Source organism: Oryza sativa, chromosome 10 (assembly GCF_034140825.1).
Source record: "Oryza sativa Japonica Group chromosome 10, ASM3414082v1".
Taxonomy (NCBI): Eukaryota; Viridiplantae; Streptophyta; class Magnoliopsida; order Poales; family Poaceae; genus Oryza; species Oryza sativa.
In genome coordinates this window covers 10,726,085-10,752,459 of record NC_089044.1, presented here as the reverse complement: position 1 = coordinate 10,752,459, position 26,375 = coordinate 10,726,085, and the positions used below count along the sequence as shown (strand labels likewise).

The following is a 26,375-nucleotide window of genomic DNA, read 5'->3' as shown; positions in this document are numbered from 1 at the left end:
CGGGCCATGCTAACATGGACAGCCTCACCACGGCCATGCTTACGCTCTCCTTGAGGTTACGCAAGATCGCCGGTCTTCTGTCCACAGAAACGGGTAGTCATTCCCTGAATACCTAGTGCTGCCACAAGTCTGGCACGTCATTGGGATGTCCAAGGTTTGGGTAGTACCATTCATTTCTGCCTTGTCACGAGCACATTCGTCCAAGCGTTTCATGAGGAGGTCCATCTTAGCGGCGAGCATGTCCATCTCCTTGACTGTATGCATGCCCCACTAATGAGGTTGGAGTCGTTCTTTGCTCCACCCTTGGTTAGAGACCATCTACTCAATTAGTTCTGATGTGCGAGCAACAATGAGTGACAAGAAGGCTCCTCCAGCAGCAGCATCAATATGATCTTAGGCCAACTGCGTCAGCTCGTTGTAGAGGTTCTGGATGATGAGCCATTTATCCATCCCATGGTGAGGACAAGCCAGTTTTGCGCGTTATTGACGGTCGTTATCGATCAGTTTCGACCATCAATATTACTAAAACAGGAGAGAACTAGTGATGCTTGCAATACATATATTTTTTAGAATAATAATATTCCACTAGTGTTAGGTTTACTAACCTTTTGCAGAGAATGATCATAAAAAGGAGGAGAATCGACATCAACACCAACGATAAATCAATTAGACGATGTTGAGAACCAGACTTATGCATGAATGGGCCAAGAACTCAGAATTGACACGACAAACTGGGCCAAAATTGACAAGTCTGTGAAGAGAAGCAACAGACGAGGCCGCCAGCCGAAATTGGGCTGGATCAAGCCGAACCCTCCTTAGCGCCATCCGATCCAGGGCTTCGCCTGGACGGTGTGGATTAGCCCCAAATGGCAGTTGGAGGGCATTTCCGACCATTCCAACCGCCACAACCGTCATTGGGAGGCTATAAAAGGAGTTGCCATTCTCACTTCACTCACACACCTCAAGCATGAGCTCTCTCATTCCTCTCAAGTTTAGTTTAGTAGTATCTAGCTGGTGGAATAGAATTAGAAGAGGAATCAGGAGTTCGGAAGCCTTCGGAAGAGTTCGGGTATGGCTCTAGCAGCTTTCCTTTCCTCTTTTGTAAGCTTTGTACTTTTATTAGAATACTCTTCTATATACATTTATGGTATTGAAATACTTTCCGAGTATATGAGTACCAACTTTACATTATGTCCTTGTTATACTAAATATACGGCTAGCTTATCTAGGAGATGCTTTGATGCAGGTATAGTGTTTGCTTATACAATTACTATATGTCATGACGATGATATTAGAGTAGTATCTGGTAGTTTAGACGTGGTGTCTAGATTACAAGATATCATTATTTGGGGTTATATATTGCGGATGAGAGTAGGGCCGCTGAAGATGACAGCTCAGTACAGGTATTCCTCCACGCCTATATATAATCCTAAGTTAATTTCCTGGGGAGGGTATTCCTCCATATTTAGCCCCGGTTGGATGGTCATGACGGGCTGTCGTAAAGAGCTCGGCAGTCAGAGTTGGCTTCTCGAAGTACCAGGAGAGCATCGGATAGAGGGTATTAGCTAGTATATCGGTTAGCTAGAATTATACTAGAAGTATAGGAATAGATTTCTTTTCTCTTATTTCCACCTAGCTTAGATAAATTATTATGAGGATGAGTAGTAATGCTTGTGTGTCACTCTACCCTTGGATTATCTTAACCCCTGCTTAGAATATGATTATCACAAGTAATATATAAATTATTAGTTGAGTTCTCTCTACATGATCTTCCCACGGGATAAAATAAATACGATACCCTTGGAATACTCTCGGTTGAAATGCTACAATGGTATATCCGTGCGCTTGCGGATGAAATGTGTAACCATAATATACCAGAATTATTTCTGCGCCATTGCTGAGAATTATGTTGCTAGTAATGTCATTAAGAAATACCAACACGCGTCTTGCTTTTGTGCCACATGGCCGGCTTCTTGCGCTTAGTCTTCAGACTTGGTATCGGCTCCCTCATAGCCTCTTGAAGTAAGCAAGATGTGGGAGGGGCACCTGCACCAAGTCTTGACGATACCGATAAGGGAACATAATTTATCGGCAGAGCACTAAAGCTGGTCATGGGAGTGTCATCATCTTCCTGCATATAAATGGACAGATGATCAGTGCTTGAAATAGAGGAAGAATTGAGTGCACAAAGATTTTACCTCAGCATCATCAGGAACGAATTTAGGATCAAGTAAAGCGAGGAAGTTGTAGACTGGAGGTTGAAAAGGTGACGCTTCCATTCACCCCACCATTTGATCCATGGTCTACTGCCGATAGTACGGCTGTCCCAGTCAATGAAGGGACCAAGATTTGGACCATTGAGGTTTGGGAGACAATCGCACTTAAGCGCACTTGTGATCGTTCCCCGAGTTTGTATCTTTTTGATGAAGTAAACTTTGATAGGGACTTGGCCGAAACCAAGTTGATGGGCCACCACTAATGGGTGATAGAATTCATACGAGATATGAGAGTGGTGTCCCATAGAAATGCCGGTCTGAAGAATGCAAGGGGTGATAGCCGTTATAAATATCTCTCGGCTTGCTTCATCAGAGTTAATGTTGTTCAGATTGAAGTCCGATGGAAGTTCATAGCCTTCGAATTCTTCATAAGGGAACCAGTTTCTGGTGCAGCCCTAGGGAAACCAGTGTAGAACCTATTGAACCAGAGCATGACATTTTCAAGCGTAAGGTTGCTGCTAAGATAGATGATTGCTGCTTCGCCAAGTGACGTGCATCTGGGAAGAGATTTTTCATCACCTTCTGCGAAATAAGCCAGAAATCTTGATTCAGTGACGTGCACTCCAGTGATTTTGACGGTGTAGAACTTAAGCCAGAGTTGTACAAGCCACCATGGACTGCCCAAGTGGCCGATGGGCTGACCCTCCAATAGTCGCACTGCAGAAGACAAATCTCTCCAAGCAGAAATTAAGAAAGGCCACATGCTCTCTGTCGGTTACTGCTCCAGTTCTGGCATGCTTGGTGATACAAGCTGACCAGCCGCTGACACATTTGGTCTCTAGCTTGTTAACACATTTTATTCTCAGACTACAAAGATTAGCCGATGAAGTGATGTTCAAACCAGTTAGCATGACGATATCGAGCAAGGTGGGACTGATCGGCCCATGGTTGAACAAGAAGGTGTGTTCAGAGTATCGGACCAAAAATGTGTAGCCGATGCAATCAGAGACTCAACCTTTTCCGGCTCGGCCAAAGATAGAGCGATGCACTGAGTTATGCCTATATTGGACCAGACTTTGTGCTTGGCTTCCAGCATACTCCGATACTAGTTTCTCTAGCTGGGAACCTTGGAGGGCCAAGATCTGAATCTTAAATTCCAATCGGAAATGCAGGGGCTAGATAGCTTGAAAGGAATTCGATTGGTCTCCGCGTTAATAAATTCAATGGGATCCTCATTGCCCCATCAGTCCGAGAAAATAATATAATGGTTGATCGACTAGAGGAATCACTATTTGATCTCTCATTTGCTACAGTGAAATGAGTAGTAAAAAAGAGATGACAACAAAGAACACGAGGCGAAAACCAGAGAATGAGGGATTTATGGATTTAGTGCGGTAAATAAAGAGGAAAAAGGAGAGTTTTACGGATATTACCTCTAGGATGTCGCTAGTCGTCGCCATTTGAATGAATGGTGGAGTTCGCCAGAGGGGGTTTGATAGTTTCGTTTTGGTTGCCGGAGTTGAGAAGAGAGGAAATTAGAGCTTGTTGGTGTAGGAAACGAAGAAATAAAGTGGCAGCACGATGATGGCAGAGGTGACCGTTGCTATTTATAAATTACGGTGTTAAAGGCTGAGATGGGCTATTTGGGCCATTATAAACCCTAATGGGCTGGTGTTAAATGTCCTGTGACGGATGAATTCCGAAGCATGTCTATCCATACTCCAGAATTAGGGGAATGTGTTAATGGTAAAATTTGGTATATTCCATTGAAAAAGGAATAAGGGATGGGAAAAATTAACGGCGTAATTTTGTTTGGCTAAACAGGGATTGGATCGCCTAACAAGTATCGACAGGACCATATCGGCTGAGTGTTGCCGATAGTAGCAAGTTGTGTTCCTGTCGGATTCGGAGGAAGGGGTTGGTAATATTGCCAAGCAAAGATCGAGTCCGCCAAGGAGATAATTGCATCTATTAATTAGGATAAAAGTCAGTTTTCCTTTAGGTGTTTTAGGAGTCTATGTTAGAGTCCGTAATGGGCTGGTGTGTTTTTTTTTTTCAAAGTTTGTGTCGTGCCCGATATGGATAGGTTTTGTACTACGTGCATAAATATATGCCTAGGGTCTTCTAAAAAAACAACAACCATTCATATACTCTCGGCGCATCGCCACCCTTTTACTTTTCTACTTTTTCGACGAGTTCTTGCTTCGAGTTAGGGCATCGGCTTCGATCTTCTGACGAGAGCAATGGCTTGTCACAGTGGCTTGCGTTGGTGGATTAGGGCGTTGTTTTAGATGTTCTAATCTATCCTATTCGATCGCTGGTTATTATATGTCTTAGTTAATCTAACCTGATGACTCGATTAGCTATATCGGCCATGTCTTATTTACGGTTTTGCCGGCATCGGCTAATTTGTTTTGTCGGTTTGGATTAGCTAACATATCCACCACCCTGAAAATCAGTCAAGGCATGATTGTTTAGACTTTATGCTTCTTTTCATACTTTGTGCTGCATCAGCCTTAGTCATGCTTAGAATTATAGAAACTAACCTGCTTCTTGATTGCTAATAGGGATAGAATCGGGGTTTCAACCGATCTTACATGATATAATTTTTTAGCTTTGTTTAAATCCTTTAATCATGTTTTTCATGTTGTATCTGTCCCTCATACAAGTGTATCACACTATTTAAATATATCAAGCTTGCTCTTGAAATATTTATTTAGATTGATATTCTTGCATAAGGCTATATTGGAGTATTAGCCGATACGGTACCTATCTTAACCAAAAGTATCATATCATCGGCTATGATATAAACTACATTTAATCTTTAATTTGTTTGATCTGATTTACGAGCAATCTACACTATCTCATTCAATCTATACTATTTGCTTACATCTCATAGAAAGGTTGAATCATGGAACATGTCTGATTGTATCTACAGCCGATGGAACATATTTTAGATTTGTCTTATTTTATTCATCCTACACCTTACAACCAATTCGGACAAATTGCATCGGCTAGGTTTACATGATACGTTATCAGCTCATAAGCCGACCGGCTATCGTAATTTAACTTGATTTTCTTGTTTATTCTTGTTTGTTGTAGGGTCAAACCAATTGGCACGTCCTGAACTCGAAAGCGAGATTTGGATCTGCACTGGAGCTAAGCATAACTCCCAGACCCCCATGTTTTTTTCATCAACAGGAAGCGAACGACCTCCTTGGAGGCATCGTTCACGAGGTTTTGTTTCCTTGCCTGATGAGCTTCGATCCTTTGGGTAATCGGCGTTCTCTCGAGTCATTATCATCAGGTTTGTGTGAGGGACGAGTAGATCTTCTCTCTCGCCCTCTCCCTCCTCAGGCCTTCTACCTGATGATGATCGGGAGCCCATCGATGATCTCCTGGTTTGGAGCCCTACTCGGAGGGGCGTTTGCAACCCTGTGTAGGATTAGCGGTGATCGGTCTCGCATAGCGGCGCCGGCGGTCAATTTGGTGCTAGTGCTTCTCTTGGGGTGTGTAAGGACTAAGGAGTCGCTAGCACGTGGTGATTTTTTTTTCTTTTTCCTGATTATAGCCTTCGAGGACGGTAATCTTCTATTCTTTTTCCTCCTATACCGTGTGGGTCGTAAAAAAGGGTTGCTTTCAGCTTTGTCCTGTTTCATTCCAAACCTTACAATTTTGTTGGAGATTTAGACTTGCATCCCAAGTTTTAGAAAGTCATCTTTCTTCCGAGTCAAAATTGCTGACTGATCTCGGACCGGACAACACCACGTCTTACTTTTTAAACTGACGCCTACAAATAATGAATTAGGATGCAAATCACATTAGGTATTTGTGCCTTGGCATCCAAGAATTGGGCGGTACAAACAAAACAAGTCAACACGTCAACTGAGTAACTAAACGAAAGAATTTTCAGTAGTGAGTTGCTAGAGGCCCCTTCCACTGATCGAATCGAATCCGTCCAAACACATTCCAAATTCCACTTTAATTAAATTAACATTAAATTAACTCCCTATAAGTTGAACAACTAATCCACTTTCTTCAGCCCTAGATTGCAAACATCAGCCCAAGAAACGTCCCCAGTATTTTCCCGCTCATTGCTAAATTAAGTTTTTGGTTTTCAGTATTATTACACAATGATTAAGTTACATTCAAAACCATCATTTTCACTTTTCAGAAGTGCCTTCACAAAGTAATCCTACTTTTTTTATTTCTTTCCAACTAAAGCTTGTTTCTCTTTTGAATATTCTTTCGTGATTTCCAGTGCACACACACTGGAATACATTTTCCCCACACAAACCTTCGCAGCTACTGTTCCATTATTGCCCATAAAATTTGATGATTTGACACTATATTTGTTGCCATTTTGATTATGTTGATACTCGTGACTACGGTATATGTACCATCTTAGTCAACAATAATGTATTAGGATGTTACAAAATTTACTATTTTATAAAACCCTGTCTATTATATATTGTGGCACGTAATCTCAAGTATTATGTTCACTAGAGTTTTAGAAAACCAAACAGTTAGCCATTTTGATTTTGATCAAGCAAATGTTACTTCCGTTTTTCAAAATTTTCATATAGGAGTAATGGAGTATGTCTAAAATAGTTAACGGCGTGGTTTTGTGAAACTTTATAACCATAATATTCGAGGTTATGTTTCACGTGCTAAAATTCCTATAATTTATATAACTTGGACCATATAATAAGTGTGATAGAATTTACTCTTAAATAATGGAAGCCCAGCATGTGGAGGGTAAAATGAATCACACCTCTCCGATTTGACCGTCACAAACTCGTCAACACACCAACTTATTATGCTCCGTATAAGTTGGACAACGAATCCACCATTTTCAGCCTAGCATCAGCCCAAGAAACGTCTCACAGTTGGTGATTCGATCGACATGGACGAGCCAACCGTGGAGGAGCCACTGCTCGCCATCCGACGCGGCGGAGATGGCGAGGACGAAGCCATGGCGTCGACGGCGGCGGCGGCCGCGGCGGAGGTGAAGAGGTTGCTGCGTCTCGCCGGGCCTCTGATGGCCAGCTTCGTGCTGCGGAACTCGGTCCAGATGGTGTCCGTCATGTTCGTCGGCCACCTCGGCGAGCTCCAGCTCGCCGGCTCCTCCCTCGCCGCGTCGCTCGCCAACGTCACCGGCTTCAGCTTTCTCGTACGCACCTGTCGTCGAACACCTTGCTCGCATGCAAGAACTGCTTCATCTCTCCGATTTCTTGGTCAAATTTGTGACTGATTTCTCGGTGGGATGATCTGATCAGTTCGGCATGTCGAGCGCGCTGGACACGCTGTGCGGGCAGGCGTACGGCGCGGGGCAGCACCGGCTGCTCGGCGTCTACGCGCAGCGCGCCATGCTGGTGCTCGCGGCGGCCGCCGTCCCCATCGCGCTCGTCTGGGCCAGCGCCGGCGAGATCCTCCTCCTCTTCGGGCAGGACCCGGCCATCGCCGCCGAGGCCGGCGCGTACGCGCGGTGGATGATCCCGTCGCTCGCGGCCTACGTGCCGCTCGCCTGCGCCCTCCGGTTCCTGCAGGCGCAGGGCATCGTCGTGCCGGTGATGGCGAGCTCCGGCGTGGCGGCGGTCGGCCACGTCGCCGTGTGCTGGGCGCTGGTGCACAAGGCCGGCATGGGGAGCAAGGGCGCCGCGCTGAGCGGCGCCGTCACGTACTGGACCAACCTCGCCGTCCTCGCTCTCTACGTGCGGCTGTCCGGCGCCTGCGAGACGACGTGGACCGGGTTCTCCATAGACGCCTTCCGCGAGCTCCGCCGGTTCACCGAGCTCGCCGTGCCGTCCGCCATGATGGTCTGGTCAGTGACACGTCTTAGTCCTGACACCATTGCTGGTTTCTTGCTTGCTTGAGCAAATCTTGGAACATGTTTTGTGATCGAGAGAGCAAATCGAGCTTGCTTGAACAAATTTTGGGAAATTTTTTATGTGAGGATTGATTAACTGGTTGATTTGGTTGTGTGCAGCTTGGAGTGGTGGTCGTTTGAGATACTTGTGCTGCTCTCGGGCATTCTGCCGAATCCTCAGCTTGAAACTTCTGTTCTGTCAATCTGGTAATTTGATCACAAGCAACACAGATACAAATCAGCTCTCCTCCTTCCCATGGGTATTTTGTTAACTCCAATTTGATTTGCAGCTTGAGCACTTCTTCTCTCCTGTTCATGGTGCCACGTGGCATTGGCTCATCTTTAAGGTTTGTTTCGACTCTAAAGTCTAAAATCCATTTCTTCATACAAGTGTCATCTTTTAGAACAGTGCCCTACTGTGTTGTTCTCTTACAGGGTTTGCAAATTCGTTTGGAACATTTTCTATTCTGCTTCTTCTTTTTTTTTGGGGGGAAATTCCCGAAAATTTCTGAACGACAATATATGAAATTTAAATAAGTTTTGACCAAATTCAGTTTACCCTTATTTTATTTACATGGCAAGCATGCTTTCTTCCTTCAGTTTACATGTCATTGGATTAGATATTTAGAACTGATTAGTTCCACCAATTTTGCACTTGCGCAGCACGCGCGTCTCGAACGAACTAGGTGGCGGGCATCCTCGAGCAGCAAGGATGGCAGCGCGAGTCGCCATAGCCATGACCGTGCTTGTATGCCTCGTGCTAGTGATAGCCATGATTTTTCTGCGCAATGTCTGGGGAAATGCCTATAGCAGCGAGGAGGAAGTGGTGGCATATATTGCAAGTATGCTCCCCGTCCTTGCGGTCTCCTTCTTCATAGATGGCATCAATGGTGCTCTTTCAGGTACAAATCCATACCATATTTCTACTTGTGATCAATCATCAAAATATTTCAGCTGTACATTTTTTTTCTCATTGTCGGCGAGCTTTTCGGGTGAACTGATTGATTCATACAATTAAGTCGATCAGTAGTAATAAAATTACTTGGACCTCCAAATGTTTCAGGAGTTTTGACAGGATGTGGTAAGCAGAACATTGGCGCTCATGTGAATCTTGCTGCGTTTTACTTGGTTGGTATTCCGACGGCTGTGCTGCTTGCATTTGTCCTCCATCTCAATGGAGAGGTAGCACTACTCTCTCAATCTCTTTTGAAAAAAATATGCAGTGCAGATTGTTTTTTTGTTGATTCATAGAAATGTTTTGGTGTACCTTTGTATGATGATGACTGAAACTGCTAGCTGTTTCCATAAAACAGGGTCTTTGGCTTGGCCTTGTGTGTGGCAGTATCAGTAAAGTAGGGATGCTCCTCTTCATCACACTGCGTACAGATTGGGGAAAAGAAGTGCGAAAACCTTCACCCTACAAACACTTCGGTTAGTATTATGTATTCAGTGGAACTTCAGTTAACTGTGTTTCGTTGTCCAATTTTCAGGCTATCATGGCAAAAGAAAGGGTCTTCAGTTCAAGTCTTCCAACTCGATGAAGAATTCGAGAAATGTTGGTGTAGTATTCTCCAATGAAGATGTATTCAACGTGGTTCTTTAATAAGGGTCAGCGTGTTGCAAGCGGTTATCTAGCATAAAACAGAACTATTAGCTCTCTCGCTCGCGAAAAAATTTCCTGCCTCAAAATAGCTTAATTGAGGTTCATCTCAAAAATTTCGAAATCACTTCCCTATTAATCGACAACTATAACTGAATTGTAAAGTCAGAGATGTCACTATACTCTATACCATCAATCAAAAATTCAGTCATTTGACTGAATTTGATAAAGAAAATATATACAAAGGGACATCCACTGAATGGATCTTAATCAGTGAATACATTTCCAGGGTTTTCTATTTCCTGTTGGACTGAAATTTTGGAATTTTGGTGTCACTTTTTGCACAAAGTTATTTGATTTTTTTAACAAAATGTAACTAAATATGAAAAAACTTTGACCGAATTCATAAAAAAAAGAACAAAAAGGAAAATTGCTGCCGACATATTTGCTTGCCGGGGAGGGTGGGGGGTGGTGAAGGGACAATAATTGTGCAGGGAAATGCATGAAGCAACCAGAGGAGGTGATTTTGCATGGACGATCATTAATTTTCGCAACCAGCGATGTACGTAAGAAGACGGAGGAGGTGAAAGATAGACAACCATAGCTAGCTAAAGATAGGCGCCATGTGTGCAGCAACATGGAAGAGTGAGAGGAGGACCAGGCAAGGCCCAACTCCGTATGCACACCGCGGTGACAAATCGATGCTGAAACGACTCATCCATGGGTTCTACGCTGCGGCTATCGTGCGCCTCCCCATCGATGAGATGCCAGTGCTGCTACCCGCCATCCTCGACAGCAACCTCTACTTTGGGCCCCTGGATCCCGTATCCAACATTGTCACCAACGTCGTCAGCCGCCTCCCGCCTGCGGCTAACGTGATGGCGTCGGCGGTTGCTGAAAGCCCTTGTGGGGTTCTTGATCTGCTACTTCTGCTACATGCCCACCCTAGAGGTGTTGCGCTACCTGCACACCACCGAGGAGGATCTTGCCACCGTCCACCTCATCGAGGCCGACTGCTGCACGCACACATTCGACGTCGGCTCGGGCACCACCAAGACCACCCTCCGCTGCACTACGGGGGGCCACGGGCCACACCGACATGGACAGCCTTACCATGGCCATGCTTACACCATTGTAGAAATTCTGGATGATGAACAAGTTATCCACCCTGTGGTGAGGTGTCGGCCCCCGGTTTTGTACACTGGAAACCTCATGTGATTACAATACCATTCCCTGGATCAGTAGATGGTATACACATGGCAACGTTGTATATCACAAAGCCGATATCGTTATACAGGCTTTATAATACATTAATAATACAAGGGTTGCTGGAGTGGCACCCAAATAGACCAAGCATTGTCATCTATAAGACCAAATATCCAATGAAGTAGATACGGTAGCGGAAGCGAAGCAGCGACGGTCCATCTTATTCCACAGGCAGCGACTGGTGAACCTAGGTCCCTACTCCACCGTATTCGACATCTCTTCATCAGCATGGCACACGTACAAATCGGCTCCAACTTCTCCTTCTAAAATATTTAATTAAGCAAGGGTGAATACCAACCGTACTCAGCAAGCCACCACTACATAATGCATATAGTGCTCACAGGGATATTTCAAGGATGCCTTGGTTCGTTTGCATAAAGCTAGATTTCACAAATCATTTCACAAACCTATGACTTAGCAGTTTTAACTGAAAACAACATTATTGTTGAAGTTGTCGTTAATCCATGAGGGTTCATCCACCTTCCCCAATCCTCGCTTGGTCCGGTTTACCCTCGCAACCAGTTTTTCCCACATTCTCCTTCACTACATCCTTCCCACTCATCGGGCAAGGTCACACATCTTTTCCTAATCTAAGCAAGATTAACAATCTATGAGGCTAGTCAAGAGTAGTGTAAGTCCCGATGCTCTTTAATCACGACAACGACTATTCGAATAGATTAGTTTTCCTCACACTACAGTGGATGTACGCTTTTAATCCCGCACTCCGTGACTTGCCCAACATATGAGCCTAATCCCAACACATGAAACTCGTCACGACCCGGTGTTTCAGTCACCCTCGTATTGTGGCACCTGCCCCAAGGACTATGGGTCCCCATTGCACTCCTAACAAAACATACCACCTCGAGCCGGCAGTGAGGGGAGTCCTGGCATTCCCGGGTTCAGGGAGATATATAATATATATACTTATAGGGTGCGTTTTAGGTTTTTGATGTCATTAACTGATCACAACACTTCCTCATCACAATCATCAAGCATCCAGAACCTACCATGACTGAGGTGCCGCCCCACAAGGATTTCTTAGTCCGCCGAGTCTATACCCATTTAAGAAATGTGGTTGTACTCGGTTCGTTTCCTACATAGCTTCTTGACTCGGTCCTTAATTAACCAGGGTCGGTGACTTGCCGTTTCCAGAACCACCCATATTCTATTCATGCCGCCCCAGTCAAAATCATTTTGTTTTATTAGGTTTTTGGTTTTCACAAAGGTTTTGTGTTACGGGTGGCGCTCATGTCTCCACCCGTCTTCCGACGATCACTTACACGGAGTGATCGCCACATCCACATCCATATTGTTGGTGATATAGACTCGGGGGTATCATGTTTAGAGGGAGGAGGCCGCCCTCATACCCACGTGGCACTCCCCCGAGGAGGGTTGGGCCCGGGGTGGAGTGGCGGCAGCCCCCTCCTCGCCCGAGGGTATTAAGACTTGAGGGAGGGGGCTGCCCCCGGTACCCACGTGGCACTCCCCAAAAGGGATCGAGCCGGGGTAGGGTGGCGGCTGCCCCTTCCATGGCTAGGGGTCGGGGTGCCCCGACCCCCTCCGCAGGACGCCACGTGTGTGGGGTTAGGTGTGCGCCCCAACGCCTACCTAACCGCATTTAAGGCGACCTAAGCGGCGCACCACGCCGCATTTAATGTGGCATGCAGTGCGCCTGACCGGTCTGTGACCGATCAGTGACAGGTCGAATGACTGATGGGACCAGGGTAATGTGCCTGCACACTACCACGTGTGTCAGGCGGCGTGCAGCCTGCCCTATCCCGTCAAATCGTGTCATGGCCGGAGTCGGTTCATCCGCTCTAGTCAATGCGAGGCTCCTGTTTCCCGGTGCCAACGGGATCCCAGAAGTCATCACCCATTAGATGGCGACTGGCAGGGGCGCCCCCCGTGTCAGGCGGCGTGGTTTGATGGGCCCCATGACCAAGACGACGTGCGTATGGCTTTCCAAGTGAAGAAACAAGACTTGCATTTTAATGCATAGTTTGTAATCCATCTCCCCTAAGTTAGGTTTTTGGGCCCATGTGGTAACCCCTTGAGGTATAAAAGGAGGTCCAGGCCTACTGCGAGGGGGGACAAGCCCTTTTTTTTTCCTAGAGCACCTTCTGCCCCTCATCATCAACACCTTCTATTCCAACAAGGAGATCTTATAATCTCTTGCAAGATCAGCTAAGCACAGGAGTAGGGTATTACGCTTCTCAGCGGCCTGAACCTGTATAAACCCCTTATATAGGCACGCGATCTTCGCAGGCGGGCAGCCCGCCGATGAAGATGATAAAACATAATCAGTTTTGTCATTGTTGCAAGCGGACACCCCGCCGGCAAAAATGATTTCAGAAGGAAAATAAGAAGTTGGAAAAGTACTAAAAATTTGTAAAAAAAAATGTAAATGATGTTTAAAAACATCTAAAAAAAGCATATAAAAAATGTAATTGATTTAAAAAAGTAAATGATTTTAAAAATCAGTAAAAAAAGTAAATGATTTTAAATAAATGTAAATGATTTTAAAAAATATAAAATCATTTCAAAAAATGTGATTAATTTTATAAAACATATATAAAATGTAAATGGTTTTAAAAAACATTTAAAAAATGTAAATGATTTTAAATAAATGTAAATTATTTTTAAAAAATGTAATTGATTTTAAAAAACATATATAAAATGTAAATGAATTCAAAAAATGTAAATTGGACTACATAATAAATTGTTTGTCAATTAAAACATATCATCATTACATACCAAACAATTACTTAAAGGCATAGTAATCATTGCAAACATGTACAAACGTTACTCTTTCACATTTTTCCCCACACCATCCTTGCGTATGTAAGGCTTCACGGTCTTCTCAGTAGATGCCGCCAAAAGCTTAATCTTTTGTACAAATTGAGTATACAGTGCCATACTATCGTACTGGTTGTAATCTTCGACATCAACGACTCCGTCCACTCCCAAGATCTTTTGTTTTCCTGATGGAACTATTTCTTTCTTCAAATTTGTAGGGTCTGTCACATAGAACACCTGGGCCATGCGATTGGCGAGTACCCAAGGGTCATCCTTGTGACCCACATTCTCAAGGTCAACAACAGTAAGACCAAACTTGTCACTAATGACACCGTTTGGGTATTTTACCCACTGGCACTTAAATATGGGGAATTGCACTATGAGTCCATAGTCAATTTCCCAGATTTCTTCAATAAACCCAAGTATGATAGTTTTTCTCCTAGGGAATCAATTTCCTCCACACGTACACCGCTGTTTTGAGTGACGGTCTTACTATCTCGAGCTCTTGTACTAAACGTGTATCCATTAATGTCATATCCCTCCCAATAATTGACTATACTTGATGGACCACATGCCAACCTTTTCATAGTTATTTCCTCGGTGGTTCTCCATTCTATGAAGAGACGCTTGTGTTCTTTCATGATCCACTTGGTTGTGCGTCCCGTATTGTTAGATCTTAGTAGTTTGATGTTTTGATCGATGTAAGGCTCAACAATAGCAAGCTGATGAAGAACGCTGAAGTGAGCTTCTCGAAGTGTTTTGTAATCATGGGCGACGAATCTCTTCTTTCCTTTGGTCCCCCTACCAGTCAATTCACCCTCGTGTCGAGGTACATGTATTCCAATTGTCTTTCCATTGTTGAGGTAATCGATAAAGCACTCGACAACCTCTTCTGTATTGTAACTCTCAACCATTGATCCCTTTGGATGGGTGCAATTCCGGACGTAGCCCTTCAAAATAGCCATGTAACGCTCATATGACCACATTTGATGGAGGTACAACGGGCCAAGCGCAATTATCTGGGGCACTATGTGAACGATGAGGTGCTCCATCGTATCAAAAAATGCTAGAGGGAAACATATCTCAAGTTGGCACTGTGTCTCATGTGCGAATGTACGAAGAAGTGATAACTCTTCCTAACTGATGACCTTCTATGAGACTGCATTGAAAAAGTAGCACAACCTTGCGATAGCAACCTTTAAATGTTCTGGTTTTATGTCCTGTATTGCAATGGCAAGAAACACGGTGAGCAAGACATGACAAACATGCGAATTATAACCAGATACCAACAAATCTTTCATGGAGACTAGTCGACTGATGTTTGATGAGAAACCTATGGGCACTTTCACATCGTGGAGTGATTTGCAAAATGCCTTTTTCTCCTCGGGTGTTAGTGTGAAACAAGTTGGTGGAAGATATACTTTGCCATTCTTCTCTCCTTCTTGAGGGTGTAACTCTTCCCTAATTCCCATCTCGACTAGGTCAAGCTACGCTTGCAGACCATCCTTAGTCTTCTTTGCTATGTCCAACAATGTTCCAATTACGTTGTCAAACACATTCTTTTCTAGATGCATCCACTGACGAGCATTCACCGGGTGTCAGAGCATCCCATCTTTCTTGTGCCCTTCTTGATGCCAGCGCATTAGTTCCGCATCTTGCGGATTTGAGAACAACCGTTTAATGCAGCCTTTGACAAGAAGATACCACATCACAAGCTGCAGGATTTTTCTCTTAGTTCCCTCAAATGTGTCAGACTCTTCTAGACAAGTATTGGTATTTGATGTGTACCGGCTAGCACCACATGTTGGGCATTTATCCAATGAAGCATACTCTTTCCTGTAGAGTATGTAGTGATTTACGCATGCATGAATCTTTTCCACACCAAGTGAAAGGGGACATATGTGTTTCTTCGCTTGATATGTGTTGGATGGTAATGAGTTAGACCTCGGAATCATTTTCTTCAATAGTTCAAGCAGACCGTCGAAACTACTATCAGACCATCCATATCTCACCTTTAACCTCATAAGTTCAAGAACTGACCGTAATGTTGAGAACTCACTGTCACAGCCCTTTATCTCATCGTACAAAACATCCTTCGCTGCCTTCTATAAAGCATCAAAATTATCTAAACCTCTAGCCGACCCAATGAGCACCTCAGGATCTGCATGACGTAACATTTCCTCCAAATCGATTTTGTCTTCACCACAACCATCGGCGTACTCCATGTCTTCAACTTCTGGCGGAACTTCTTTTTTCGGGCCGATCCACTTGATGTTCGCCATGATGTGTCCATATTTCGTACTTTTCTATAAATCCACAAGTTACTAAGTGCTCCGTTACTTTTGCAACATCTTCCCACGCTTTTTCATTCATACAATCAACACATGGACAAAGAATCCCCGTCATATTGTTCTGTTCAGCGTGTTCCTTGGCAATACCAATAAATTTAGACACTTAATCCATATATGGAGCCAAAAACCTCAACGAATGATATATCCATTGGTTCCTATCCATATATCTACAAAAATTTCATGTACAACTATATTACAAAAAATGAACAACAAATATTTGAAAACATAGTACATTTAATTTTTTACATAGCCATACCAAATTTCATTTCACTAAAAATGATAGAGAACTATTAATAATTATTATATATTTTTCATGGACAAATTATATTTATTTTTGGTATATAGAGACATACCAAATTAATATAATAGGAAAGTCCAACAAAAGTGGGAAAATGTACATGAAAGAAGAGGGAATAGATGGGAGCAAAATCCATTTTTAACATGGACCATATTAAGAGATGGACATTTTTGTTCTCTCTCCTATCTAAATCTAGAAGATGGATGTGAGGGCAAAATAAAAAATTTTGGGACTTTATATTAGCACATTAAATCACTAGAGGATGAGACATCAAGTAGTGTACACACATCAAGCACAAACATATCAAAGGAAAGTAACAAAAAATGAAAAGAAAAAAGCGTTGAGCTTTTCTTCACAATTTTGCATGCATAGATCCATCACAAAGAGAGGTCTGAAATTATTAAAAGAAAATGCATAACAAGAGTGGAAAGGTGTAGATCTAACTACCATAGAAAAATCCCCCGAAGATTTGAACTTCAAAACCTTCTCCCATATATTTTTGGTGTTAGAGGAGAAAGAAACCTCGAATGAAATGAACAAGGCTCAAGGAAGAAGAAGACTTTATAGGGCTATTTTTGCAGGCGGACCACATAAGGCGCCGCCTAAGGAGCCCGCCTGCATGTGAATATTGCCGGCGGGTCCATATGTGTGCCGCCTGCAAAGATGATTTTTGCATGCGGCTCCCTTATGTGGTCCGCTTGCAATAATCTATCTTCGTTGGCGAACGGCCAACTCCTCCCCGGTACTCATTTTCGCTGGTGGGGATTTTACTCTGATTGTCATACCCGTCTGCGAAAAAAATACCCAACATCAGCGAAAATGCTTTTTCCAGTGGTGTCTTTGTGTAGCAGACGGCGGCCCATAGCACCGGCGAGCTCCTCTTTTTTGGATATGAAACAGATGCAAATTAAAGCTTGGTGGCAGCCATCAACTGCAATCTAACAGGCGCACGGTGATGAATCGGCAAAGAGGTGAAGCTTGACAGGTGGCGATGGGGGGGGTCATCGGGCGCCAACAAGCGAGAGGACACGCGGCGGAGGATCGATGGGCGCTGCTGTGTAGCCCCAATGGGTGCAGTACCATACCGAAGGATTGATGGGCACCGGAGTGTGGCCGAGCAGCGGAGGATCGACAGGCGCGACAGCGGAGGGTGTCAATGATTAAATTCACTGTGGCCCTGTTTAGTTCACACCAAACTTTCCCCAAACTCCCAACTTTCCATCACATCACATCACATCTAAAACTTTTCTACTCACATAAACTCTCAACTTTTTTTCCAAACTACCAACTTTCCCCAAACTTCTCTCCGATTTCAGAAACTAAACACAACCTGTGTATACCACATGTAGGCTGCATGTGCCACTAGAAAACATCAGCGTACATTGGTCGTTCTAGCCGTACCCAGCATTCAACAGTTGACAGCTTGACCTAACTAGATATTAAGTATCAGCATATCAATGGAAATCCATCGAAGTATCTCTTAAATTATCAGAACACAGTGGATCGATTGACATAGCAAAGTGAGTTGGTAGATTTTCTTTTTTTTTTTTTTGAGAAAGAGAGCATTGCTCCCCCATTTCATTAACGAAATGCAAACTACCACAGGTTCACTACATAGTTCAGAAGGCTAATAAAGAAACTAAAAGCAGATAAGGAGTCCAAACTGCCCCAGGGAGGGAGCACATCCCAGCAAAATGCAAAACACAGCGCACAGATGTGGTGGCAATTCCATCACTTTTGCCAAACCATCAGTCGTCCTGCACTCCTGCGGTGGCGGCTCAAAAGTTCGGCCGTTCAGTTTATTGTCCATCTTGCCATTTATACGAGAAGATTAACAGGAGATCAACCAGAACCGCAGATCATCTACTCGCCAACCCTCCTAGCAATCCCACGGAAGCAGATCCTCTGACATGAACTTCCCCCGACGTGGTCACTAACAGGTGGTGTGGAGATTATGGGTACCCCATACCCACACGGCATGGTTATCCGACTAGTCATAGGGGATAACTTATATCTATGGAATATGTAACAGATCATGACTTGGGTATTACGTTTCCTTTTATATTATGGAGCGGCCTAAAGTCCTGATTTGATAATATTGTAAAATAGATTTAGGAAACCGATACCGTATTGGTTAAGGTTTCTATCTTATAATCCTGCTCCCCATCCTATATAAGGTGGGCAGGAGGCCCTCTAGGGGGCATGACACACCTGATCATCAGATCTATACTACACCCGGTGGATTCAAATCCCCAAACAGGAGTAGGATATTACCTCCCATTGAGAGGGCCTGAACCTGTCTAAATCCTTGTCTCCGCATCCATCCACTTTTAGGTCTCGTGCGCTACCCGCTTTTATTATTGCCGAATTCATGTTTCGACAGTTGGCACGCCAGGTAGGGGTGCGTCGAGTTTCCCGTCAACAAGTGCGATGGAACCAATTTTCGATATCACCAGGTTTGTTGTTTCAATCTATTATTATTTTTAGATTGATTTTTAATTCCAGAATAACTTTCTGGTATTTTCTTGTGTTCATGGGTTGGTCGGCTGAGAGGGAGGCGAAGTTTTCTGCCGTGTCCTCAAGCGACGAAACTTTTCTCGTGCTTGTGTGACCCTAAATGCCAACCGAGCCAATGGCATGTGGTGCCTATTGATGGACACTGCCGAGCCTACCAGAAGGAAACACATGCTGACTTGAAGCACATCAACCAACAGGGAGAAGCTTTATATACACTCATGGCAAAAGCAGAGATCAATCTTCTTCATATATGCACATACAGCTGTTATATATATTTATATATATGTATATGCTCTCGTCTAATCTGTTGGTCTTCTTTTAAATGCATGAACTTGTGGCGGCGAGTCGATGTCGCGCGATTTCACCCAAGTTTTGATCGTCATGCACATGGTCGCCCAAGTTCTACGGAGTTCCTGGTTGCTTGTGGGCATTAAACTCCGACATCACCAGGATTTTTCCCTTCCAACTTATTGTTGTTCATTAGATTGATCTCTAAATATCATATTAATCTTTTGATATTTTTTGTTTTTGTTACTTGCATATAATTGCGCGGCACTACTGGGGCGATTGATGCCGGTCATGGACTCGAGGCGTCTCGCTATGCGGTCAATCGGCCACGAGTCTACTCCGCCGGCTTGTCTTCGCCACCGCCGTTGCTGATGACAACAACGTCTTCACCGACCGGCTTGCCTTCGCCGCCGCCAACTGGTGTCTCCGCCTACACGGCTGGCCTATTATGCCTGCCGTTGTTGGGCATCTACTACTTCACTGCCGGCCTGCCTCCGTCGCCGCCGACTGGTGTCCTCGCCTATACGGTTGGTTGGTCACACCACCGTTTATGGGCATCCACGTCTTCACCAACCGGCTTGCCTTCACCGCCGCCGACTGGTGTCTCCGCCTACACGGCTGGCCTATTATGCCGCCGTTGTTGGGCGTCTACTACTTCACCGCCGGCCTGCCTCCGTCGCCGCCGACTGGTGTCCTCGCCTATACGGTTGGTTGGTCACACCACCGTCCATGGGCATCCACGTCTTCACCGCCGGCCTGCCTCCGTCGCCGCCGACTGGTGTCCTTGCTTATACGGTTATTTGGTCACACCACCATTGTTGGGCGTCTACATCTTCACCGCCGGCTCGCCTTCATTGCCGCCGACTGGTGTTTCTGCCTATACAGTTGGCGGACTTTGCCGCTGTTGATGGGCGTCTTCGTTTTCATCATCAGTCGCCTCAAGCTGCTTCTATGGCTGGTGTTTTCATTGCCATTGATGGATGACTTTGTTCCTACATTGGCCACCTCTGCCATCACCAAGGGGAATATTATAAAGCTAAGTCATCGTTAATTTTCTTTAGATGATATTTTCCTTTTCCTCTGCCTCACTACATCAATTGGTTCGCCGTTGACTAGTGAGTTGGGGGCTACAGATGTTATATTATATTTTCAACAATTTTCATAATATTTATCTTGATTGCTTGTGATATAATTTGAGTACAAAAGTGCCTATCGAGTTATGGAGTTCTATCTTCCTATGCTTTCCGTTTGGTTTGTCGATGGATAATTGTCTTTAGGCCGATTCCTAGCACCTGGAGGCTCGTTGGATAGACCGAGTAACGCAAGGTGCTAAGTATTACTTGGGAAAAGTCAAAAACATAGAGATAAGATAATTTATTTTCTGCTCTTAAGAATTGCAAAAGTACCCGAGTAGTCACTACCAGGACGGGAGACACTCCCGAGTGTGAGCAAAAAGTTACGTAGTGTTTCATTTAGCACTCTGTAAATTACCGGGTGGATTAGAGAAACACTACGCAACAAGTTCTATCACGTAGCGTTCAGTCCAAACACTGGGGAACACAGGGAAAATACAGAGTGCTATAATATTATTACACCAGGGAACGTGGGCCCCGCATCCTTCAGCACCGACATATTTCGTTGGCGCGCACGGCTGTTCCTTTTGGCGCACATGCATTTTCTGTTGCGGGAATGGCGCGGGAACGAAAACCTTGGGCGGGAACAGAACAATAGCAGAAAATATGACGGCACCTGATACTTACGGTGAACTATTGCATAACACACACGGTAACCGTAACGTAGTATAACGGAGCAGATAGTGGTGGGGGCCACATGTTTAGCTGGAGGGTTATAAAAAGGCAAAATTGGTTATATAGCATCGAAAGTTCACTTTTTAGTTTTATAGCACCGAAAGTTACCGGTTCACTTTAATAGCATCCAAAGTTCACCCTATTTCCATTTTTAGCACTTCCGTCAATTTTTCCGCCCGTCTTTATCGTTATTGATCCAGCCACACACATGATATGATATTTCTACCCCTCATTGACATGCATTATACTTGCACTTGTGAGGGGTAGAAACGTCATATCGTGTGTGTGGCTAGATCAAGACGGACGGAAAACGATAGAGAATTGACAGAAGTGTTAAAAATGGGAACATGGTGAACTTTGGGTGCTATTAAAGTGAACCGGTAACTTTCGGTGCTATAAAACCAAAAACGTGAACTTTCGATGCTATATAATCAATTTTGCCTTATAAAAACTAAAAAAAAAATCTTATTCGCAGATCATTTTTTTAACCCAGATAAAACGTGACTTCTCTTTTTTTTTTTAAGAGAAGAAACAAAACAACCGTCTTGTGTGGGCTACTTACTACATCGTTTTTCATCGTGATGTTTTCTATACTATTAAACGGTATATATTTTTTTTAAAAAAAATCTATATATAGTGCTTTTTGAAAGATCAAATAAATTGATTTTTCAAGATGATGGCATAGAAAAACGAAACGAAAACTTAGTTAATCCTGCTAATGACATAGAAAAACGTAACATCTAGGATACCAAAATAGTTTTATTAGATCCCGTGTTGAAAATATTTTTATTATATTTTTTTGTGTAGAAAATATTACACTACAAGAAAACATAATGTCTTTGACGGCCATGTAATTTTCTTGGAGGTTTGAAATCAGCCGCCAAGATTACACTTTAATTTGGCGGTTCAAACTAGCCGCAAAGAATAAACATATTTTATTAGCGGCTATTCCCTAGCCGATAAGAAAATATGTATTTTTCTTGGCGGTTACACCGCCAATATAAATTCCCAACTCCCAACTTTCAGGCCAAAAATTTAAAACTAGTTTATCTAGAAAAATATATAGTACAAACCATATATGTAGTGGAAACTTGGAAACTACCGTTGGATCGAGAAATAGACGTCCAAAATTCGTCCATGTCACCATAAGTTAAAATTTAACTCGCAGATTCACTCATGAGTTAAAATTTTACCGGGAGTTGAATTTTAACTCATGGTGATGTGGACGAATCTCGGACGTCCATTTCTCGATCCAACGGTAGTTTCCAAGTTTCCACTGTATATGTGGTTTGCACTACATATTTTCTCAATTTATCTCACTCATATAAACTCCAAATTGGATGATTCTTTTTTCTAAATGTTTCTAAAATCATGTTCTATCATGTTATTATATTCTTACTGCTATTATTTTTTTGGCTTTTTTTTTCTTGTGACTTTGTTTTATTAATTAAAAATTTGAATTTCTAAACTTCAAATAATATTTTGAAGCAGTAAATGATTTCAGCTGAAAAAGTCATCAACAACAAAATTATATAACTCATTAAGATCTATAACTTTTATTTTTGTTATTTCTTCATCCGACAAAGTGATAGTAACATTTTTCAAAAAATTTACATATCTCTCTGATAGTTTATAAAACTATATAAGAGATATGTACATTTTATGAACAATGTTACAAATCGCTTTATCGGATGAAGAAATGATCAAAATAAAAGTCACAGATCTTGATGAGTTATACCACTTTATTGTTGATGACCTTTTCAGTTGAAATCATTTACTATTTGAAAACGTTGTTTGAAGTTGTCATAATTTGAAATTCAAATTCAAACTATTGAAACAAAGTCATATAGAAAAATAACCAAAACAAAAGTTGTAGATATTGATGTGTTTTACAATTTTGATGTTGACAATTTTTTTCATTTAAAATCATTTACTACTCGAAAAATTATTTGAATTTCTTATATTTTAAAATTTAAATTTTATATAGTTTAATCAAAGTCGGATGGAAAAATGACCAAAAGAAAAATGGTAGATTTCAACGAGTTCTACAACTTTATTTTTGACAACTTTTACACATGAGTTCATTTAGTATAATAAAATTCGATTCGAAATTTTAATATTTTAAAATTAATATTTTTTTCCTTCCTCCTGGCTTCAAATGTTTTCATCTCATCTCCTCTTCTCTCTCCCCTCCTGATATTTTCACTTTCACTTTGACCAACCTAATCTTCCCCTTCTATCCTCTCCTCTCCTCTCCGTTGACAGCCGTCGACCCCTCCTCGCCATGGACCCCCGCTACCTCCAGGAGCTCGGCGCGCTCCTCCCCCGCGCGCGCGGTGTCACCCTCCCTCAGGTGTTCGTCGGCGGCCGCCACCTCGGCGGCGCCGAGGAGGTCCGCCGCCTCCACGAGTCCGGCGAGCTCCGACGCGTTGTAGCCGGCGCCGGCGCAACCGCCCTCGCCGCCTGCAGCCGGTGCGGTGGCGAGCGCTACGTGCTCTGCGGCAGCTGCAACGGCAGTCACAAGCGGTACAGCCTCAAGGAAGCAACAGTACGAGGTCGTCTTGCCCCTCCCCTCCTTCCTCTTCCCCTCTCCTAATGTTTCCTCTTCTTCTTTTGCATCTTGCTGATAGGGGCTAAGGGGATGGGGAGAGGGGTTGGGATGGGCTCCTGGCTGTTCTTTGCTGATGGGGCAAAGGGGATGTAGTCTTGTGGGGTGGAGGTAGAGGCCAAATCTTGTGTTTGTTCAGATCTGATGACAGTGAATGGATGTGATGTGAGATTTAGTGGCTGATTAGTTCGTGATGCAGTGCATATTCTGAAAATAGAGAATAATAAAATTGTAGAATGTAGATGCACAAGATTTTTGCTTAGTGATGTTTGTAGCGGGATTTAGTATTTTAAAATTCGCTTCTTCAGTGGTGATTCTAATGACAGATTTTGTCTGCATTGGTTCCACAAGAATCTTTTTTTCCTAGAGGATGCTTGCTTATGCTTCAGCTCATGTCTTTCTGTAATCAAATACCATATTTTTGCCCTAGGCCTTTGTGTATGTATCTCAGTAATTGAAGTCTTGCATCTTTGGCCTGTAGGGCTGGGTGTATGTATATCAGTATTAAAGTTATGCTTCTAAGCTTTACTACTGACTGAGCAGCTACATCAAGATATGCAAGGATCCTTACAGATATTTTAGACAACCTGGAACAACATCGATCCAATTCTAAAGTCGATTTGGTATATTATATTTTTCTTCTTTGTGTAGACATCAACCATTGGTCGTGAAGACATCCGAGTCTCAGAGGACTGCAATATGATAGGTAGCATACATGGTGCAACCAATCCATAAATTATCTGCAGTTGCTGATCAGAATTATAAGTTCACAAGTGTACTAACCTTTTGTTTAAAATATATGCAGGTAAGGAAATTCTGATAGGATGTAATGGAGGTCATATCACAATTACTTCTGACAATGATGTTGCAGGAACGATTTAAGTGTAATCTCTTCGTCCCTTTACATTTTTTTCCAGGTTAGAAATCATAATTGGTGATGTGCTTACACTAATGTTTCCGATATTACAGTTCGTCAATACCATTACAAATAGTAGTTTGCATAGTACAATTCTTCATTGAACAATACCTAAGATTTTTGTAAAGGTAGTGTTTATGTTATTTGTTTACATATAGCTAGTTAGCACTAGATCATTAGCATTTCACTGGTTCAAGCCGAGGTTTTCTGAAATTTTTTGAAGTTACTCTCTGGTTGTCTTAGTAAATTCATCTATCTAGGCTATGTCTAATTGCTCTCTTTAGCATGAATACTATTGGGTGTCTTTGTAAGAACTAATTTGTACCTTTGGAACAATTAATGTGACCTACACTGCTTTAGTTCTAGGCTCCTGGCAAAGGTAAGCACTAGAAAGACATACCAGAACTAAGTAACAATGTATACTTCTTTCTTAATATCAGAACATAGTATTGATGTATGGGATTTTGATGTTGAATTTGTTTTGTGAATCATCAGATCCTTCACCTCCTGATGCTGCAGTCATATGGACTTCATTAGTTGAGCTAAGCAATTGGCAATTTCATGGAAAACTAGGAAGCACACTATAGCTAATGGTAAAAGCTGGGGTTACATCATGGCTGATGGCGATAGTGGCATCCATTTTAGAGTGATGAAGCTATCCCAGGATGAAAAACAGACAATGATTGATGGTTATTAAGTCCTTTTCTTTTTCCAGACTGCCGGCAATGCTGTTCGTCTAAGCTTTTTTTCTGGTTGCACGGCCTTTTGGTTGCCCATGCTTATACTGGTTGAAGATAGTGCTCAATTTCATCTCAGTTGTAGCTGTTTCTGAGATTTGTATTGTTATTATTTCATATCAGATTGTTGTCATATTGATTAATTGAATGAACATGCATGTCAAATGCATTTAAATCCATTATTGTGTTTTATGTGTAACTGCATGTGATGTGTATGGATGCTGGAATTCTGCTATAGATAATTAATAGAAATGAAGCTGTATATTCCTATTAATTTGCCCCTCAAATATCAAAATGCTGAGGCACCCGGTAACAACCTAAAATGTTACAGAGTGCCACTAATCTGCACCCGTAACCAGGGAAAACTTACGGTGTGTTTGCGCACACCCTGTAAAGTTAACGTGTGCTATCATGTGCAAACGCTCCGTCTCCCGTTCCTTGTTGCTGTTCAGTTCCGGTGGACGGTGTGCTGAAAAGGTTACCGAGTTTCTACGGCACTACGTAACTTTCGGATGGTTACGGAGTGTATGCATAAAAACACACCGCTACGATGCACGGGAAGACAACATCACTCCCTGGTGAAAATTGCGGAGTGTGGCACTGAGTAACCTGATTACGGAGTGTTTTTTGTGTGTTGCGGTGTGTTTTTGGCACTACGGAGTGTTTCCCTCTCCAGTAGTGAGTAAATTCTGATCCGTGAAACTTTGTTTCATTAATGACGAACTCATGTCACTCATTTGCATCTCTGGAAAGTGCCTTGGCCGACTCTCGATGCTTGGGGGCTATGACTAGTTAGGCAGAGTGTTTAAACGTACGGAGTCATCTGCTCGGGGAAATCAAAATTGACAAGAAGAGAAATACATATTATAAACATTTTAAAATACTTGAATTTTCCTCGAGTATTATATTTACATCAGATACTACTCATCTTATATGTTTGTTCTGTAAGATCCAGATCCAGATATGCATAAAAGGGATTCATAGCTTTAAACTTATCTCCTACGATTCAGGAATGGATCAGTCAGAATATCACCACTGGCTTGTCTTCGCCGCTGCTGACTGTCTTCGCCTGCACGGCTGGCCTATTATGCCGCCGTTGTTGGGC

The 26,375-nt window shown here is 43.0% G+C and overlaps 2 protein-coding genes across 11 annotated transcripts; both read left to right on the top strand.

Annotated features, from left to right (window-relative positions):
• The first annotated feature begins 7,051 nt into the window (after positions 1 to 7,051).
• On the top strand, positions 7,052 to 9,981 carry LOC9271191 (protein DETOXIFICATION 16). The gene is made up of 8 exons (XM_015757291.3): positions 7,052 to 7,389; positions 7,496 to 8,040; positions 8,206 to 8,292; positions 8,376 to 8,432; positions 8,749 to 8,987; positions 9,149 to 9,267; positions 9,399 to 9,485; positions 9,576 to 9,981. Exons 1-8 carry the CDS (start codon positions 7,123 to 7,125, stop codon positions 9,624 to 9,626), a joined length of 1,452 nt encoding a protein of 483 aa, XP_015612777.1. The 5' UTR covers positions 7,052 to 7,122; the 3' UTR covers positions 9,627 to 9,981.
• Positions 9,982 to 23,204: 13,223 nt separating this feature from the next.
• On the top strand, positions 23,205 to 25,449 carry LOC112936685 (uncharacterized protein At3g28850-like). 10 transcript variants are annotated; one of them, XR_010737064.1, is made up of 4 exons: positions 23,205 to 23,564; positions 24,269 to 24,323; positions 24,489 to 24,534; positions 25,029 to 25,449. XR_010737064.1 is itself a non-coding variant. In XM_066304842.1 (4 exons), the coding sequence occupies exons 1-2, from the start codon at positions 23,294 to 23,296 to the stop codon at positions 24,286 to 24,288; spliced, it is 291 nt and encodes a 96-aa protein (XP_066160939.1). In that variant the 5' UTR covers positions 23,205 to 23,293; the 3' UTR covers positions 24,289 to 24,323; positions 24,489 to 24,501; positions 25,029 to 25,251. The 10 variants fall into 10 exon arrangements, 3 of the variants coding, with proteins under 3 accessions (XP_066160939.1, XP_066160938.1, XP_066160937.1); XR_010737063.1 differs by having other exon boundaries at positions 24,423 to 24,501; XR_010737062.1 differs by having other exon boundaries at positions 24,423 to 24,534.
• The last annotated feature ends 926 nt before the right edge of the window (positions 25,450 to 26,375 follow it).

Excerpts from the sequence above, each read along its gene's own strand:
- LOC9271191 (XM_015757291.3), top strand. The coding sequence starts at position 7,123 with ATGGACGAGCCAACCGTGGAGGAGCCACTGCTCGCCATCCGACGCGGC. Across the intron at positions 8,041-8,205 it reads CCGTCCGCCATGATGGTCTG|CTTGGAGTGGTGGTCGTTTG; the intron begins GTCAGTGACACG and ends GGTTGTGTGCAG. Across the intron at positions 8,988-9,148 it reads CATCAATGGTGCTCTTTCAG|GAGTTTTGACAGGATGTGGT; the intron begins GTACAAATCCAT and ends CAAATGTTTCAG.
- LOC112936685 (XM_066304840.1), top strand. The coding sequence starts at position 23,294 with ATGGACCCCCGCTACCTCCAGGAGCTCGGCGCGCTCCTCCCCCGCGCG.